At 45.6% G+C, this 15,905-nt stretch overlaps 1 protein-coding gene across 6 annotated transcripts in view; it reads left to right on the top strand.

Moving 5' to 3' along the window:
- Window positions 1–533: 533 nt before the first annotated feature.
- Window positions 534–15,905, top strand: part of rbfox2 (RNA binding fox-1 homolog 2) — a 37,788-nt gene continuing 22,416 nt past the window's right edge. For 2 of the 6 annotated variants that reach the window (XR_011603339.1, XM_070987217.1), the window contains exons 1-2: window positions 542–1,765; window positions 9,025–9,075. Coding sequence is in view for 4 of the 6 variants with exons in the window: in XM_070987217.1 (XP_070843318.1) it covers window positions 1,514–1,765; window positions 9,025–9,075 (303 nt within the window). In the remaining 2 variants the exon portion in view is untranslated. Of the gene's footprint in view, window positions 1,766–9,024; window positions 9,076–12,210; window positions 12,812–15,905 lie in introns of those variants that run through there. The other 4 variants (XM_070987225.1, XR_011603340.1, XM_070987249.1 and 1 more) reach the window with 4 other exon arrangements.

Raw genomic sequence — 15,905 nt, forward strand, 5'->3', positions numbered from 1 at the left:
CTCGGCTTTGGCTCGTATTATACAGCAAATTGCCTTTTGAAGTCTTCGTCTCTAATGGTAGCCTTTGACCACTGGGTGTCATCCAAGCAATAAAAATGCCTGAGGAACACACTCCATGCTGCATGACTCACAGCTGGGCTTGTGTGAAGACCTTGGCCTGTGTATTGGTTGTGTAATGAGTTAGGAATGAAATCTTCTCGAGCTGGACTTGATGATTAAGCCCACCCTCAGCTATTCTGTCCACCATTAAAACAGCAGAGGTTAAAAACTCCGCTGTGTTACTGCGTAAAAATGTGTGTTTGGAAATTGCGCACAAGCAGGTGGAGAGGAGCGCTCGATTTAAAGGCTGGGGTACATAATGTTGAGTACGGCGGTCTCTCAGGGCCATAACACACAGCACACACACACACACACACACACACACACACACACACACACACACACACACACACACACACACACACACACACACACACACACACACACACACCTCCCCTCGGTGAAATGTATGGAAGCACTGCGGCACGCTGCGTGTCTTTGCAGGCTGCACGGCTGCCTGCTTCAGCGTTCAGACGGAGAGCGGAAGATAGGAGGAGGGGAATGACTACAGCAAGGGAGTAGGAGGAGGAGGAGGAGGAGGAGGAGGGAGGACGATTTCCTTTCTGAAACACACACTACAAGATCGCACCGGGAAAACGGAGAGAGGAAAGAAAATAATAGGCGAGAGAGAGCCGGGGACAAGGAAACACCGCAGCCCCTCCATCCGCTCTGTGCTTTTTTCTGTTTTTGTGTTGGAGTGGTGAACCGTCTTTTCGCCTCGCGCAGACTTGCGGACGAACATGGGGGGAAGAGAGAGCTCCTGACGAGGATTGACTTTCAGTGAACCTCTGCTCTGTGCTGCAAGTCTGTGGCTAATAGACAGGAGAGGAAAAAGGCGACAGGGAAGACATGTTTGAGGGGTTTTTCGCCTTGTGGTTGCGGTAGGATGTTGATGTTGTGCTCCTAAAACAGACGGAAGAAGACAAAAAGGGGGCAAATAACGAGGGCAGATGGGAATTGGTCGGTAGGTAGTGATCAGGAGCCGCTGTTTTGATCGGTGTTTATTTAATTGGTTTGTTATGATCTGAAATAACGTAGGCCTCTTAGGCAGCCCCGCAGTAAATAAATACACGGTCAGCAAACAGGGGCTACATAGCTGGAAATTAACCCGACAAAGCCGCTAATATTTAGGGAACGTTTTTATATCCGAGCCGCTGTTTTGTAGTAAGGTGAAAGCGCTGTCGAGGGGAAATTTTCTCATCTGGGAGCCAAAACATTTCTAGATACATCAACTCTTCAGGGGTTGGGGGGCATACAAAGGCCCAGTAGAAACACATTAAAGGCTACTTGGCAGCATTAAAAGACTTTATACTGCAAAGAAAATCGCCCACAGGCTGGCTTTAAGCACGAAGGCGCACAGTAAGTGTCTGCTCCCCACAGTTTAGCTCAAGACGGGACATAAGAAGATTTTTAAATGTTAATGTCGACCGACGTTGCATCCATCATGCTGCCTGTGTCCCGGGGTCTCATGGACCGGGATAGAGAGCTGGACACCATGGCCGGGGTGCATCCCAGCGCGGGCGGTGCTCCTGCGGTTGTTCGCGGCATGAAGCGCGGAGACCCGGAGCCCGACGGACAGACAGCGGCGGCACTGGTGGACTCCACCGGGGCGGAGTGCAAGCGTCCCCGGATCGACGGCTCAGGGGGGATCGGCGAGGTTGGTCAGGTGAGGAGGAGGAGGAGGAGGTGGAGGGGGGCTCTTTTGTCCAAATACAGTAATGCAGGCACGACCACCGAAGCGTGGTGCGAGGATCTGTGGGTGTTTTGCTGCACGGTGACAGGATTTCAGTGCATTTGTCGTACAAATACCCAGTTTTTTTTGTTGTTGTTGTTGGGGTCTGTTCATTTGCTAAGTCGTAGTTGCAGTTAGAGCTGCAGTGGAAGGGCCCCAGCAGCCCACCATAGACTCAGTCCATTACCAGCACTGCAGGAAACACCACCACATTTCACAGCTGTGAATGACTCCACATGCTGCTAATTCAGTTTTTAGAGGGGGTTGTAATAGTAAGACTCTAACCCACGGTGTGGCCTACATGGCTACAATATAGCATCGTGGCTACAGACAGGTGCTTAAGGTCTAAGGAGAAACTGCAGGTGATTTATTTTTACTAAGGCAATCCACTGGGTTGTTTCAAAACACCAAGAGCATCTTCTGTTTTCTGGGTGTCTGTAAAGCCCAGACTGAGGCCCAGAAGAGGGCGGGGAGTGTAAACAAACTTGACCTTTATTATGCAAAAATAAAACCCATTGCCATGTGGCATAATGGTGTGAACAACATTTGGTTTAGAACAGAGACTGATGCCAGTGTTTGCGTGTGTGATCTTTGGGGGGAGGGCAGACAGGAGGGGTATTTGAGGTAAATGCCTCAGACCTCCAGCTTTATTTGGGGGGGCAGGCAATCACCCCAAACCTAATCAATGCAGTGACCCCGACACTCACACCCCCGCTTGTATCTGCTGTAGTGTTTGGCCTCTCATTCTGTGCTTGAACCAGCAAATGTGATGGACTCTCTTAACCTCTTCTCTTTCAATGTCAGTGGAATCAATTTGCTGTTTCCCCCCCTCAGCGATCCAAAATTGGTTGAATATTTCTTACTAGAGCATCACAGGAGGCCAAGAGGATGCTCTGGACATCATTATGGTGTATTACTGGGGTGAAGCACTCCGTTGGAAGACAGAAAGCTATTTCTCCGCCTTTGAAAGCGCCAGTAATGGAGGTGAAGTGGCCTGTTTGCTCCTGTTTGGAAAAACTAAATGGCTGGCTTTACATCGTCATGCTGCCCATGAGTGCTGACAGACAGGCTTAGGAACGTAATGCACTTAAAAACAGATGAGTGGAAGAGTGTGTGTGTGTGTGTGTGTGTGTGTGTGTGTGTGTGTGTGTGTGTGTGTGTGTGTGTGTGTGTGTGTGTTGGGGAGAGAGAAGGGCAGATCAATACCTTCAGCCCCTAAAATGTATTGAACGTGAGCTGGCTGGACAGTCCGGAAATGAGAGTGGGAGAGTTGCCCCCTCCTCCCTCCCTCCTTCCTCTCAGTTGGTGCAGGAACAGATTTGCCCTATCACTGGCAGTAAAGAGGCTTTGTTTCCAGCTAATGGGATCACATCTCATACTGGAGGGGGCATTATAACCACACTGATCCTGAGATCCTTATCTAAGGGAGAGGGTTTATACAACACACATGCACATACACACACACACATACATTAGCACTGGGGCTGTGCGATATGCTCATATGTATTGGGTGCTGACAGACGTCTGTCCTTTCAAAATACTCTATTGTTTATTTTGTTGTGTCGCAAATCACACTATTTTTACGGCAATATTTTTCATCATTTGCATTCTTCCATATGGCATCAAATTTGCATGAAGGCGACACAAAGAATTAAAAATGTAATGAGAAAATGGCCTCTCCGCCTGGTCATTTTATATGGACTATTTATACATTGAATTTACAGAAAATTTCGTGCATTTGATGCGTAATGTTATCTGGGTATGAAATGACACGTCTGGTTATGAGATTTTGGTCATATCACACAGCCCTAATTTGTATGATGCAGATGAAGATTATAATGTGGTAAATTGTGCAGAGCTGCAACCTATGTAAAAATAACTATTTTTAGAATTGACTATTTGTTTAAACGATTTTTTTTTTTTTTTTTTTCAAGCAAAAATTTTGCAGTTTTTGCTTCTGAAACATGAAGATTTCCTGCTTTTCTGTTCCTGTGTGTTGAATATTTTGGGTTCTGGACAAAATAAGAAATTTGAAGATGTCACTTTGGACTTTAAGAGACTGGGATGGACATTTTATAGACTAAATGAGTAATCAGGAAAATATTGCCCTGCAACAGACTGAGCAAGCCTTGTTTTTAGCTAAGCAGAAAGCTGGAAATGCCCTGCGCTGTGTCCTAATGTATTTAGAAAACTGTTGAATACAGCTGATGTGGTGGTATAAAATAGATTTTTCAACAATTGTGAATCTCCACAACCTGGAGAGGTACATTTATGACTGGCTGCTCAATCCAGTCATAAAAGTGCACAAAGGATATTAAACTGATGAGTCCAGTAATTTGTGACATTAGCTGTGGACAGACACACGGACATGCACACACATGATAAAATGCATTTGTCCTCCAGGCATATAATGATCGCTAGTTGCAGCCCTGAATTTGTGTATTATGACTCCAGCTGTGAGGTTTTAAAACCTTAAGAAAAAAATCAGCAATATACTCTGTTTTTCCCACTGTGGTCTGTGCCTCACATATCCAACAGTTGCCCTCTGAATCCCACTGAGTTTATATAAAACACTGACGTATTTCCATTCTCCAGACCTGGTGACACCATTCATATTATAGAAGCTATTTGGGTTGAGTGACATTCAATTTTCCTACTTTTAAATCTGAGCGCTTGGCTTTCAAAGAAACATCTATAAAAATGCACACAAGCACTTCTGTAAAGCTAATCTTCAGAGGAGGGTAAAGGATGGAAAATATTACAGCAAACACTACCCTGGCTGCCTTAAAGCACTCTGTCGTCCCTCCCCCCCCCCCCCCCATCCTGCATGGGTTTTTTTTTTTAAGAAGCCATTTATTGGCAGCATCAAGGCAAGAGTTGAACTCTGACCTGTAACTGAAGCCAACGCAAGGGGTTGTACATGCAGTAAAGTGTAAGCCATTTGCACCACTTCAGCCCAATAGTGAGATTTTTCCCATTTGGCCGTTGACACTGCTGTTTCTCTCATTAGGGTTTGAAGTCATCACAGTGCGAGGGTGGAATCGCTCCATCAAGTCAAATCTGCAAAGTTTTAGCTGAGCAGCAATGCATGTATGAATCAGTGCAGCGTGCAGTACATCACTGAATGCTCAGCTGGGGGGGGGGGGATAAAGCTCACTGAGTGCATTTAGCAACACGAGTTCATAGAAATGAGCTGCTGACCTGCTGCTCATCCAGTAGTATGGATTTTAAATGAATAACAAGTTGCTGAACAGACCACCAGTTAGATTGCTCCCAATAATAAAACAGGACAACAGGTTTTGGGTTTATTTTGCATTCCAGTGCTGCGTCAGGGAAGTCCTGCTGGATGGACAGGGGATTCATAACAACACCCAGCATCTCCTGCCCAGATTTTGGGATACGTTGAGAGGTGGTTGTCTGCTTCGATATCCATCGTGCTGCTGAGCAGCCCATGTTGTGTTGTCACTCCGTGCAGGAACCAGGGCTCTCTCTAACCTAATAAGGTCTTGCCTGGGGTGACAGCACAGAGGAGAAATGACTTGACTCGGACGCTAATGTAGGTGGATCACCCCTCTGTACTTTCATCTCAGCCCTGCCACTGAAATAGAATGAAAACATCAGCAAGAAAAATGGACTCTTTCTGCAAGTTCAGAATATTTATTTAGTTTTTGGGCCCCTGTTTTTTCTGTGATAAATCACCGCCAACGGTCTGTTGACTGAATTATGTTTGAGAGACCAGCAGAGAGAAGGCGGCGTACTGTGGTTCTCCGCTCTGAGGCAGATTTGATGCGCTTAAAATGTAGTTATCCTCACAGATCGATTGCAGTTAAGTGACCTGTAACTCTTCCAGTATTATTTTTGTGGATTTAGATGTGGTTTTTAATTCTATATTTACTCATCTTTATTTAGAACTTATGATTCAGGCTCATTATTAGTTTGAAGTAGTGGTAATATATTATTATATCAGTGTAGTGTCCATATCATGTAAAATAAAATAATCCATTATTAACTCAACAGCGGTTAATATTGCAGTGTCACAGCAGCAGAGGGGATAGTGCAATAGCAAGAGGCATCAGTGGTAAAGCAAGAAAAATAGTCATTGAACTGTAATTGAAAAAACACAGAACATTATTAGAACTGAATTGTTCAAAATCAAAGCAAACTTATCTTCAGCCATGTTGGTAACTGGTCGTTTAAATATTTTGTCAAGCACAAATGCCCAAAATGAGCCTTTTCTATTCTCTCCAATGCAATTATTTTTTGCCGTACACGAAAGATAAATTGAACATGTTTTGCTTTTGTGCTTTTCATCAGAGAACTGTTCCCTTGGTAATTGTGATGGATATTTTCCACCGTTTTCTGACATTTCTTAGACTAAATGATTCATTGATTAACCAAGAAAATACTCTGCGGATGGATAGTAATTATTAGCAGCAGCTGCAGACATAATTCACATAAAAGCGCTGGAGATTATGCAGAAATATGGACATTATGACATAGTTTGACCAGGTGTTTCCAGGGCCCCGGTTCAATTGCCTGTTTGATAAACAACTCTTTCATAATCAGTTTTAATGAATCCCTGCTAAAATGTCAGAACTGAACAGCTGGCCAAAAATATCTCCCAAAAATGGGCATCAGCGTTGATCAGAAGTCCAGTGTGAGGCTCCAGTTTCAGTGGAAAGATGTTGAAATAATGATGTCTAGTAATCATGATGGGCGATAATGTTGGTGCAGTTAATATTTACATGCAAATTCTAATGTTCCCCAATCAGATGGGAAATAAATTGGGGGGGATAAAAATCTTGTGATGGAGATCAGTGCAGTGGATTATGTTGCATGCGATTTGCGTGCTGATACTGCTATTATTATTATTTTTATTATTTATTATTATAATGTGCCAGAGCTGTCGAGGACGCCTCCAAAGTCCACTTTCACAGCAGCCAGCACCCTCCTGAAAAAGCATGTGTAGGTTTACTGTGGAAAGTCGGAGGGGTGTGAAGTACATCGAGGGAAAATAAACTTCAGATCATCTGGCCGACTGTTTGGAGGCTTAGCACATAAGTGCTCTGTGGATGAAATGGATTCACATCCTCCTGAGTGTATGGAGTGCCCTGCTTTGCAGTTAGGTAGGAGGACTCTCGGAGCAGTGATATGTAGTTCCTCCTCTGCTCCTCCTCTGAAGAGCAGCAGTCCCAAGGCACGATAGGAATAGACACGAGTCTTGTGACCAAATTAGACACCGCACACACCCACTAAACAATCACGCACACACCTACCACCTGTAGTTTTTGGAGAGGGAGTAGCAGGGTTCATGTGTAGAAGGGATTACTGTCGTCTTGTGAAAAGATGGTGTGAAGGAGAAACTTGGGATGCAACTGAGCTTCTCATCCCTCCCTTGTTTTCAGATTTCATTATTACAGGGCCTACCCCCCCCCCCCCCCCCCCCCACCCCCTGAGCTTATCTCTCCTCACCCCTCCTCCTCTCTTCGCCATCTGTTGACTTCAAGTCATTTTGTTACTTTCTCCTGATTGCTCACCCGGTCTTCCCCTGCAGTCTCTTCTCTTGTTTTACCTCCCCCGCCCTGAAAACCTCCACCATCACCGCCCCCAGCCGAGAATCAGCTGTGCTTCATTTGTCACCAACAACAAAAAAAGCCCCAAAAAGGTCGAACTGTGATTAACTCGCTGCGTTAAGTGCAAGATCTTTTTGTTTCTCGTGTACTGCGGTGCTGAGAGTGAGACTCGAGCAGCCTTCCCTCTCTCATTCCTCCCAGTTCCTTAAGGAAATTAAGCACATGACTCGGCTCATGTATGAGTCATTGTCTTTGCTCCCTCCATCTCTGTTTTTTTCATTGCTGTCCATTTCCCGTTGTATTTCCAGCTCTGGTTCCTCCCTCAGCCTCTCTCAAATATGAAAACCAGATGTGTGCGTTTTAACAACACCTCCCCCTTCACTTTGACACAGCATGCTGCCTCTTGCGTCTTTTTTTGTCTCCTTTTTTTGGTTTTGTTTGGATTCTTTTCTGCTCCATACCTTCAGTGCGTCGAGTTTAGTTTGGCCTCGCTGTAAAATAAGGTTTATGCCTTATTCATGTTATTCAAGCCTCTAAGAGGTAATTCATTATTTAGAGCTTCTACCTCCCAAAGCCAGTTCACTAAGTACATTTTTGGCTCTGAGATAGACTCACACAAACTGTAGTTTTCGATCGCAAAGACATTCCCCCTGCCTACGCCACCACCCCTCCTTCCCCCAATTCCTCCCCCTGCCAAGCCTCTTGCATTTTGAAACATTGTGCTCGGTTTTTAGTGAAATGCCCCATGAGGTCCAGAGTTAGATGGCTACAGTATTAATCAGGCGAACTCAAGCTGTGAAGCGCACGGAGCAAAGTGTTCCCCTTGGGGACAGAGCAGATGAGGGACATTGGTTCCAGATGAAAGGAAGATGGAGGGGGGGGAACAGAGAGAGGAGGGAGGAGCTGAGTTGTTTTCTAATCTAGTGATATGAAGCCAGAGACAGGCAAATCTGTTTTCCCCCTTCAAAGCGAGTTGTAATTGCTATGAAAATCTCCCTTTTTAATGGAATGCATTAGCATAAAAGCTGGAACACAGTGTTATGAGTACAAATAAAGTGAGTTACAAACTATTTTAGGGAGTGGGGATGTGATTTCTGTTTAATATTTGCCTCCAAACAAAATGAGTTTCTTTCTAATGCGTCTTGTTTAACTGTAATTACTCACCAGATGTTTGATGTATCCGTCTTTGCTTTCTGCTGCCAGAGCGTCGAGAGGAATGTGTTGGAGGTTGCACCGGGGCTCATGATGCCATTTCACACCAATGGGCTTCATGCTCACTGACACTCCTGACCCATTTATGATTTAAGAGCCGTGGTGACACTCGTTCTTTCTGCCCGTCTTTCATCTCCTGCTCGCATGATCTCACTCGCCCCCGTAATCACGTCTTTACAAGCAGACAAAAGATCCGCTGGGTGGAAAACTCTGGAGGAGATAGCAGGAGTGTGTCACCGCCGGAGTTAATTTGATTAGGAGTCAGTAACGCCGCAGAGCTGTGAAGTCAAATATGGAGAGATCACAGGAACCAAGTGAATACATGAACGCGGATTCCCAAGTATTTGTCTTGTCTTACTTTGCCGGTAACTGACTGTGTATCCTAAAATCTGCTCTCCTGTCTTTCAGAACAACGACCCTTTGACCCTTGGTTACCATGGCTACCCATCTCATAGTCAGGTAAGGACTTAATTTCATCTCAGACCAGCAAAAAATCTTGTTTTCTAACATTCCACCATCCTACTTTCTGATGTTTCTGTCCCATCTGGATGCTGTATTCATGTAGCATTAATGTGGCTCAGTGACGCGCTGCGAACCACAAGGTGGGGGTGTGGATTATAATTTATCAGTCGTGTAGAAGAAAACATGCCTCCATGCCCTTCACTCTTCCAGTCTTTCCCTCCCACTTCTGTTGTCAACAGTCAGCAGTATTATTAATCACCTTTGAACTTTTACATTGAACTAATCTTTTCTTTTGGAGCTGCTGAACATGCAGATATTCCAGTCGTTTTGTCCTCAAACAAACACCAGCGCACACTCAACTGTAAGGAAACAACTGTATTAAATACTGTGTGTGTGTGTGTGTGTGTGTGTGCGTGTGTGTGTGTGTGTGAGAGAGAGAGAATGTGTGTGTGAGAATGTGTGCAAGGCTGCAGTCTGTTTACTTGTGTTTGTATTAGCCTGGTGATTGTGTTATTAGACTGCTCAGTTTATGTGGTTAATCCTTAGATCATCCTCTGTTCATCCACTCATCCTCTCATGCTCTGCCCATAATCCGCTCATCCCTCGCTCCCTGTGATGCCCAGCAACCTCTGGCTGCTTATCTGCACTTTATCTGTCTTAAGCCTTCACTTGTACACTCTTAATTGCTTCAGTATGGATGTTTTTTTTTCTTTTCCTGGTTTTCTGTTGCACTGTTCAGCAGATATTGCAGAAGCCAATTAGCCAGTTTTCGTTTCACTGTAAGATGCTTTGAACCGTTTCCTTCTTAATGATAACATCTGAGGAATAATCATATTAAAGTTAGAGTGCTCAAGTGTTACCTTGTGCGAGTAATCTCTTGTTGGGATGTAAGGAAGTCAAGGACTACTTGGGGGACTCGGAAGTGTGAGCTGGCCTCTGACCAGGACACAAAAGGCAGAGAGGAAGAAAACAATGGTGGGCAGCAGAAGCTCCCACAACACTGAGGTGCTAAACTGTCAACAGCAGTGTGAGAATGATGCGATCAAAGGCTCCTGAAAGGAAGAGCCTGGAGAGCAGCCGCAGAGGCCCGATGTGTGAGGAGAGAGACGAGCTCTTTTTCAGACATGAGCCCCTTTTACGCAGAGATCCTGCAATGCTGCTGCAAGGCAGACCTGTCATTACGTGGCTTTGCTTTTTTGTACTGAACCAAACGACGCTGGCGTGAAGCAGCAGTTCAGATAGCGTGCCGATGTTCTCCAAGCAAAAGAGGCGTGCCTGCTGGTTGATCTCGCACTCCCAGACCTTGTTATCTCCCTCGTCCGCAGACATTTTTGGTTGCTGTCCTGCTCTTTTGAGTTATCTGCTAACTGCTGCTAGCTGCTTTTTAAATCCCCTGGTGGTGGCTCGCACACATTAATGCATCGTCAAAACGTCACACCTCAGTCTTGTCCTGCCAGTTACCCTTTTTACACAGATGATGATTCGGCTCTGTTACTGTCTCCGCTGCCAGCTGCCAGCTTAAAGGCAGAACAACATATACTGCAGATGCATACAATATATACAGTATAAATTATGTATGCAGTATAGTATATATACTGTACAGGTGATGATGCAGTGATGGCTTTTTTCAAATATGACAGCTAAGGGAAAAGCCACACGGCTCATCCAATATTTGTCATTTGGCACTGCACTATCATGGGCTGTGAAATGACGCTCGTCACCGCTTCTCACACTAACAAATGTTTTCATCTGTTTCAGCATTTATTAGAATATACAATTCTGTCTATAAAATCTAAGAATTTGCTGCATGTTTTCTCATGTCCAACAACATCAAACACAGTTAAAATGACAAAAGGAAATAAAATTCACTCTTTTGCCTCTGACTACATGGAGGGAGAAATTAATCAAAACGTTTTTTTATAGGCTGAGCTGACACAAATCTCCAGAGCAAGTTAAAATTGTCTTATTAGCAGTATTTTGTGCTTTATCAAAGTTCTCTAATTTTTTCTGGGCATAAGGAGCGAACGACAAATGACAAATTTAAGAAGGCGGAATAAGGTGCATGTTTGCCTTTTCTGTGCATATGCTCACATCACACCCCATTATAGCCGGCATTTCAGTATTAATAATTAATTATGTAGATTCTGTAAGTGGCACTCTAGTAGTTATAGTAGTTTTCATTGTTACTGGTGGAGTCCGCCTTTCCCATGCAAGAAATAAATTGCCTACCCACACATCGGAGACTCATGGGAAACGAGGCATGCGTCTATTGGATGTCGTGCTTCAGTCAAATACTGGTGTATGAGTTCAGTATTAACATGGTGGAAGAAATTGTTGACCATCTTCTTTTTAAAGATAATGTGATGAAGCTTCTCAGCCCTGCTTTTGCTGTAAAGAGATTCACAAGCCGTTCTTCTGTTGCCGGTCTGATAGAGTAGCTGCTCAAGGCATGTTTTCCTGTCCCCAGTCGACGATACATGTGACATTTAATGTATCTGTGGGAAATATCTGGCTCTTTGGCTGATAAACTCTCCACTGTGTTCTCCAGCTTGTTGCTAACTCTGTCCGTCTGTGGTTTGGTGCTGGGCAGGTAGCGTACTGTGTGTTTTTTGAAAGCTTTTTCGCTGAAAACAGCTGTCTTATGCTGCTGGAAATGAGGTTGATAGGAGCAGCGAGAAGGAGCAAACCAAAAAGAGTGAAGTTGGAGGCTTTAAAACCAAAGCAATGCGCTGAAAGATGTTAAAATAAAGCTGAGGGGAATTGTAGAGTTGGTTTATAATTATCTGTGGGTTTGTCAATATGAGCGATCCCTTTCAGTATTCAGCCTTGAGCTGTGTTGGAGGTGTTATGAAAATGTTATTAGGTTCGAGTGCAGTCGTGACTTTTGCAGAAAGTGAGCTGGGCGTGTGTTCAAACATGAGACAAACATAAAATATTGCCAGCACATTTATGTAACAAGGTGCTTGTCTGAAAGGGGCTAGAAAGAGAGAAGGAACGTCTCCTCTTCCTCTCCCAGTGGTGCCAGCAGCCCCAGTTAACTCACCTACATGGAGAAAGAGAACAGGAGGGAGAGAGAGAGAGAGAGAGAGAGAGAGAGAGAGAGCGAGCGAGAGAGAAGGGAGGGACTGCGACATGAGAGGGAAGCAGAGGGGAGGGGAAAGTTTGCAGGTGTGACAGAGGCAGAGAAGTAGGAGGGGGGAGGCGTCGGGCTATCTGGGTGAGAGGAGGAGGAGGACTGGAGAAGAGACAGAAGAGATGAGCAGGCAAGGGCACAGCAGCAAAACAGAAGGCTGGGGGTAGAGGGAAAGGAAGAAGCGAGTGGGAGAGGGAAAGAAAAGAGTGAGTGGGAGACTGAGTTACAGAGAGAGAGAGAGGGAGAGGGGGTAAAGAAAAGAAAGAAAGCAAGCGAGGGAGAGTGACAGGGACAGAGGCCAGCAGAGGAGGAGGAGGAGGTGGAAGAGGGGAGGGTGTGGGGGGGTGGGGGGGCTATTGGCATGGCAGACAGAGCGAGCGGGGGCAGAGAGAGGGAGATTTTGAATCTGTGAGACAGACAAGAGAGACTGAGCTGGTGAGGTGACACAGGCTCGGAGAGAGGGAGAGAGCGAGGCAGCGTGAGAGGAGGAACGGAGAGAGAGAGAGAGAGGAGAGAGAGAGAGAGGAGAGAGGAGCGACGACAGTGTGAGTTGTTGCACAGAATACGATGATGGGACTGTACTATCCTTCCGTGTTGTCGGTGAGTGTTTATCTCGATATCTTTTCATATCCTCCTCTGTGTACGCGTCTGCTGTATCTCTTCGCCAAGGCTCGGGCTGCACTGTACACGAAACGGCGTCGGAGCGGGGCAGCGCTGTCATTGAGCATGAAATGTTAATTAACTACTAACAGATGAGGACTCTACTTGACCCCTTTACTAGAGTGGTCCGGTCAGGGCATTTCAGACTCTCGTTAAGACTCATCAGCCAGTCGCTGTGAGGGATATAAACACTGAAACTCGTGTAGTAGGCGTAGATGACAGCGAGATACGGGCTGAAGATTGTATCGCCACAATTATGATTCGCTACGGTGAAACGCACGAGCTGCGATGTATTATTTGCACGCCGTTGTTGTGGCATCTGTTCTCCTGCCCAGAGCTAGAAGCGCACGCAATCTGAACATCAAGAGCCGCCACTGCCAGAAACTGTTCTCTGCCATGTATTATGTATGCTCAGAAGAATCCATGTGAACATACAGTACAGCGTGTTAGTCTGTGCAGCTGGGTGTAGCAGTTGAGCAGTAAAGTCTTTAGATATTTCTGAGCCAAAGAGTGGAAACAGTGAAGGAATTAGGGGGAGGAGAGGTAAGTGAAAAAGTCTTTCTTCTTTATTGCCCCTGCAGCTGTCTCTGTACATCGCTCAAGCCCGTGAGTGAAAGGGACAGGTGTCCCCAGAACAGTTGTCTCTGTCTTTTTTTCCTTTTCTTTTCTTACTCTCTCTTTCTTTCTCTTCCTCCCTTCTCCCTTCTGCATCTCTTCTATTCAGCTAACAACACCTCCTCACTGTAATTTCTGTGTCACACATTTCACAAACACACAGAAGCTCAAGCACACAGTGGGCTGCAAAGTTGGTGCATGAGGTGTCACGTTCATATCATTTCATTTGGTGTGAGTCAGGCTGTGTGTGTGTGTGTTTGTGTTTGTGTTTTTCTTCCTGTCTTTTCTCGCGTGTGTTCTTCTCTTTCAGCTGTACCTTGGATTCCTGCTCTCTTTACTGTTTGACCTCTTTTCTCCCTCCTCTCGCTCTCCCTGGGGCCCTGGCAGCTGTTATCTCAATGTTTTCCTCCAAGAGCCCCTGGAAGAGGGGGATGGGTTGGAAAAGAGAGAGAGGGATTGGGAGTAGGAGAATAGAAAATTGATTTTTAAGGTGACGGGACACCCTCTGGCAGTTACCAGGGAAGCCCGTGGATGAGGGAGAGAAATTATGCGGAGACGGACAAACGAGAGGAGCTGAAAGAGATGGAGAGCAAAACGAGGATTTGACAATATTGTAGGTCAACTGGAGGGAGCTAGTTTGCTCAGTGACGCAATTTCAGACTGTGGAGCTGACTTTGCAGTTGTGTGTGCGTGTGTGCATGTGTGCTATGTGTGTGTGTGTGTGTGTGGAAGTGTCCAGAGTTGCCTCATGATGGGGGTCATTTATGAGCTCTTTTGTAGTCTTATTTTATACTAATATTTTTGGCTCTTGCTGCAAGAGAGTTGGAGAGTAGCAGATTGGGTGCAAAAGGCTGAAATATTTTCTCAAGCCCCACCTAAGCGTGTGCCCTGAAGGGAGGGAGAGACGCCTATCTGCTGCAAAACTGCGCACACACACACACACACACACACACACACACACACACACACACACACACACACACACACACACACACACACACACACACACACACTCACTGCCACGCGTGCATAAAGTGAAAACGGGTCAGGAGGTTTCAACTCCTCCACCTCCCACCCTCCCCAGATCTTGTTATTGATTCTTTGCAGGGTTAACAATGATGGTCGTTAAATGATCCCAATGAAGCCGTGTTGCCGTGGCAACTTGCATGAGTCATTCATTTTGTGCAGATTGTTAGATGGTTCGAGGCTCGAGGAAAGCGTTGTCGGGAGAGCCATGTGAGGTAAACACCTTTTGCGCTACACCTCCAAAATAAATAAATAAATAAGCCGAATAAATAATACATTAAAGAAATATAGAAAAGCTCGGGTTGCTGTAACGGTTATGCCTCTTTAGCGGCTATTTGCATCTCTAATGGCTCTAAAAGCGCTCGCTGTGAGGCATCTGCGTGGCTTTTTAAAAGAACCTGCCTTTGAAATGGATAGGGGTTGCCCTCGCTGACTCTTTGGATGGTGCGGTTGACAGTGACAACACTGTCCTACGGCTGGCTTGTGGACATTTTTAAAAGCACACTTCACAACCAGACGAGTGTTTTATTATTGTCTGAGCTCTCAACAAGACATACTTGTTTCATGGCCATAGCTAATGTATTGGAAGAGGCGTGCCTACGTTGGGTAAATACACCTCTGTTTGCTAGTTTGTGTGTTCACCTGCGCGTGTGTTTGTCCGGGTTGGCGTGTGTGTTTTTAATGAGGAATAAGTGTGGACAAATAATGTCATCGTCTTTTGTTTTGGAGTGTTTACCTTTCATAATGCGCTGCAGTGGAGCCGAGCGGACCGTTGACACAGCTAGTGGAGACATGACACGAAAAGTCAGTCATCATGTTGGTATCGCCTGCACACATGTATTAAGAAGGGAAGTCTCCCAGAAATGGTGTGCGAGAAGAAGGGGAATCATACGTGAGACCCTACAAGGAAACGGATTGGGAGGGGTTTGTTTGACAAGCAGACATGTTACCCTATAAGGAGATGGAGAAGAGTGTGGGAGGAGGGGCCACAGGCATCGCTGATATCCTGTTGCTATGAAGCAAATGGGCTTGATTGACATGAGTGGGGGCGGGACGTATGCAAGGGTCCCGTCTGGATTTTATGAAGCGTAAAGAAGCGAAGCACACAGCAGAGAGAGTGGGAGGAAAGGAAGAACAGCAGCAAGAGGAGCGGAGAGAAGAGCAAGAGGGGGAGGAGGAAGAGTGATGGAGGAGGAGGAGGAGGAGGAGGAGGGGTTGATGTGGGATGGAATAATTTAACAAGAGGGTGTCTCCTGGCTCATCGGTATGCCACACACATGCCGTAAACGTTTCTCCAGCTGTTAGCAGCTAGGGTAACATCAGCATGGAGTCCTGAGCCAAGATCTGAGCTGAGCACAACTTCCCCAGTTAAAGCCATTATTGAGCCAAAATG

Source organism: Chaetodon trifascialis, chromosome 2 (assembly GCF_039877785.1).
Source record: "Chaetodon trifascialis isolate fChaTrf1 chromosome 2, fChaTrf1.hap1, whole genome shotgun sequence".
In the NCBI taxonomy this organism is placed as follows: Eukaryota; Metazoa; Chordata; class Actinopteri; order Chaetodontiformes; family Chaetodontidae; genus Chaetodon; species Chaetodon trifascialis.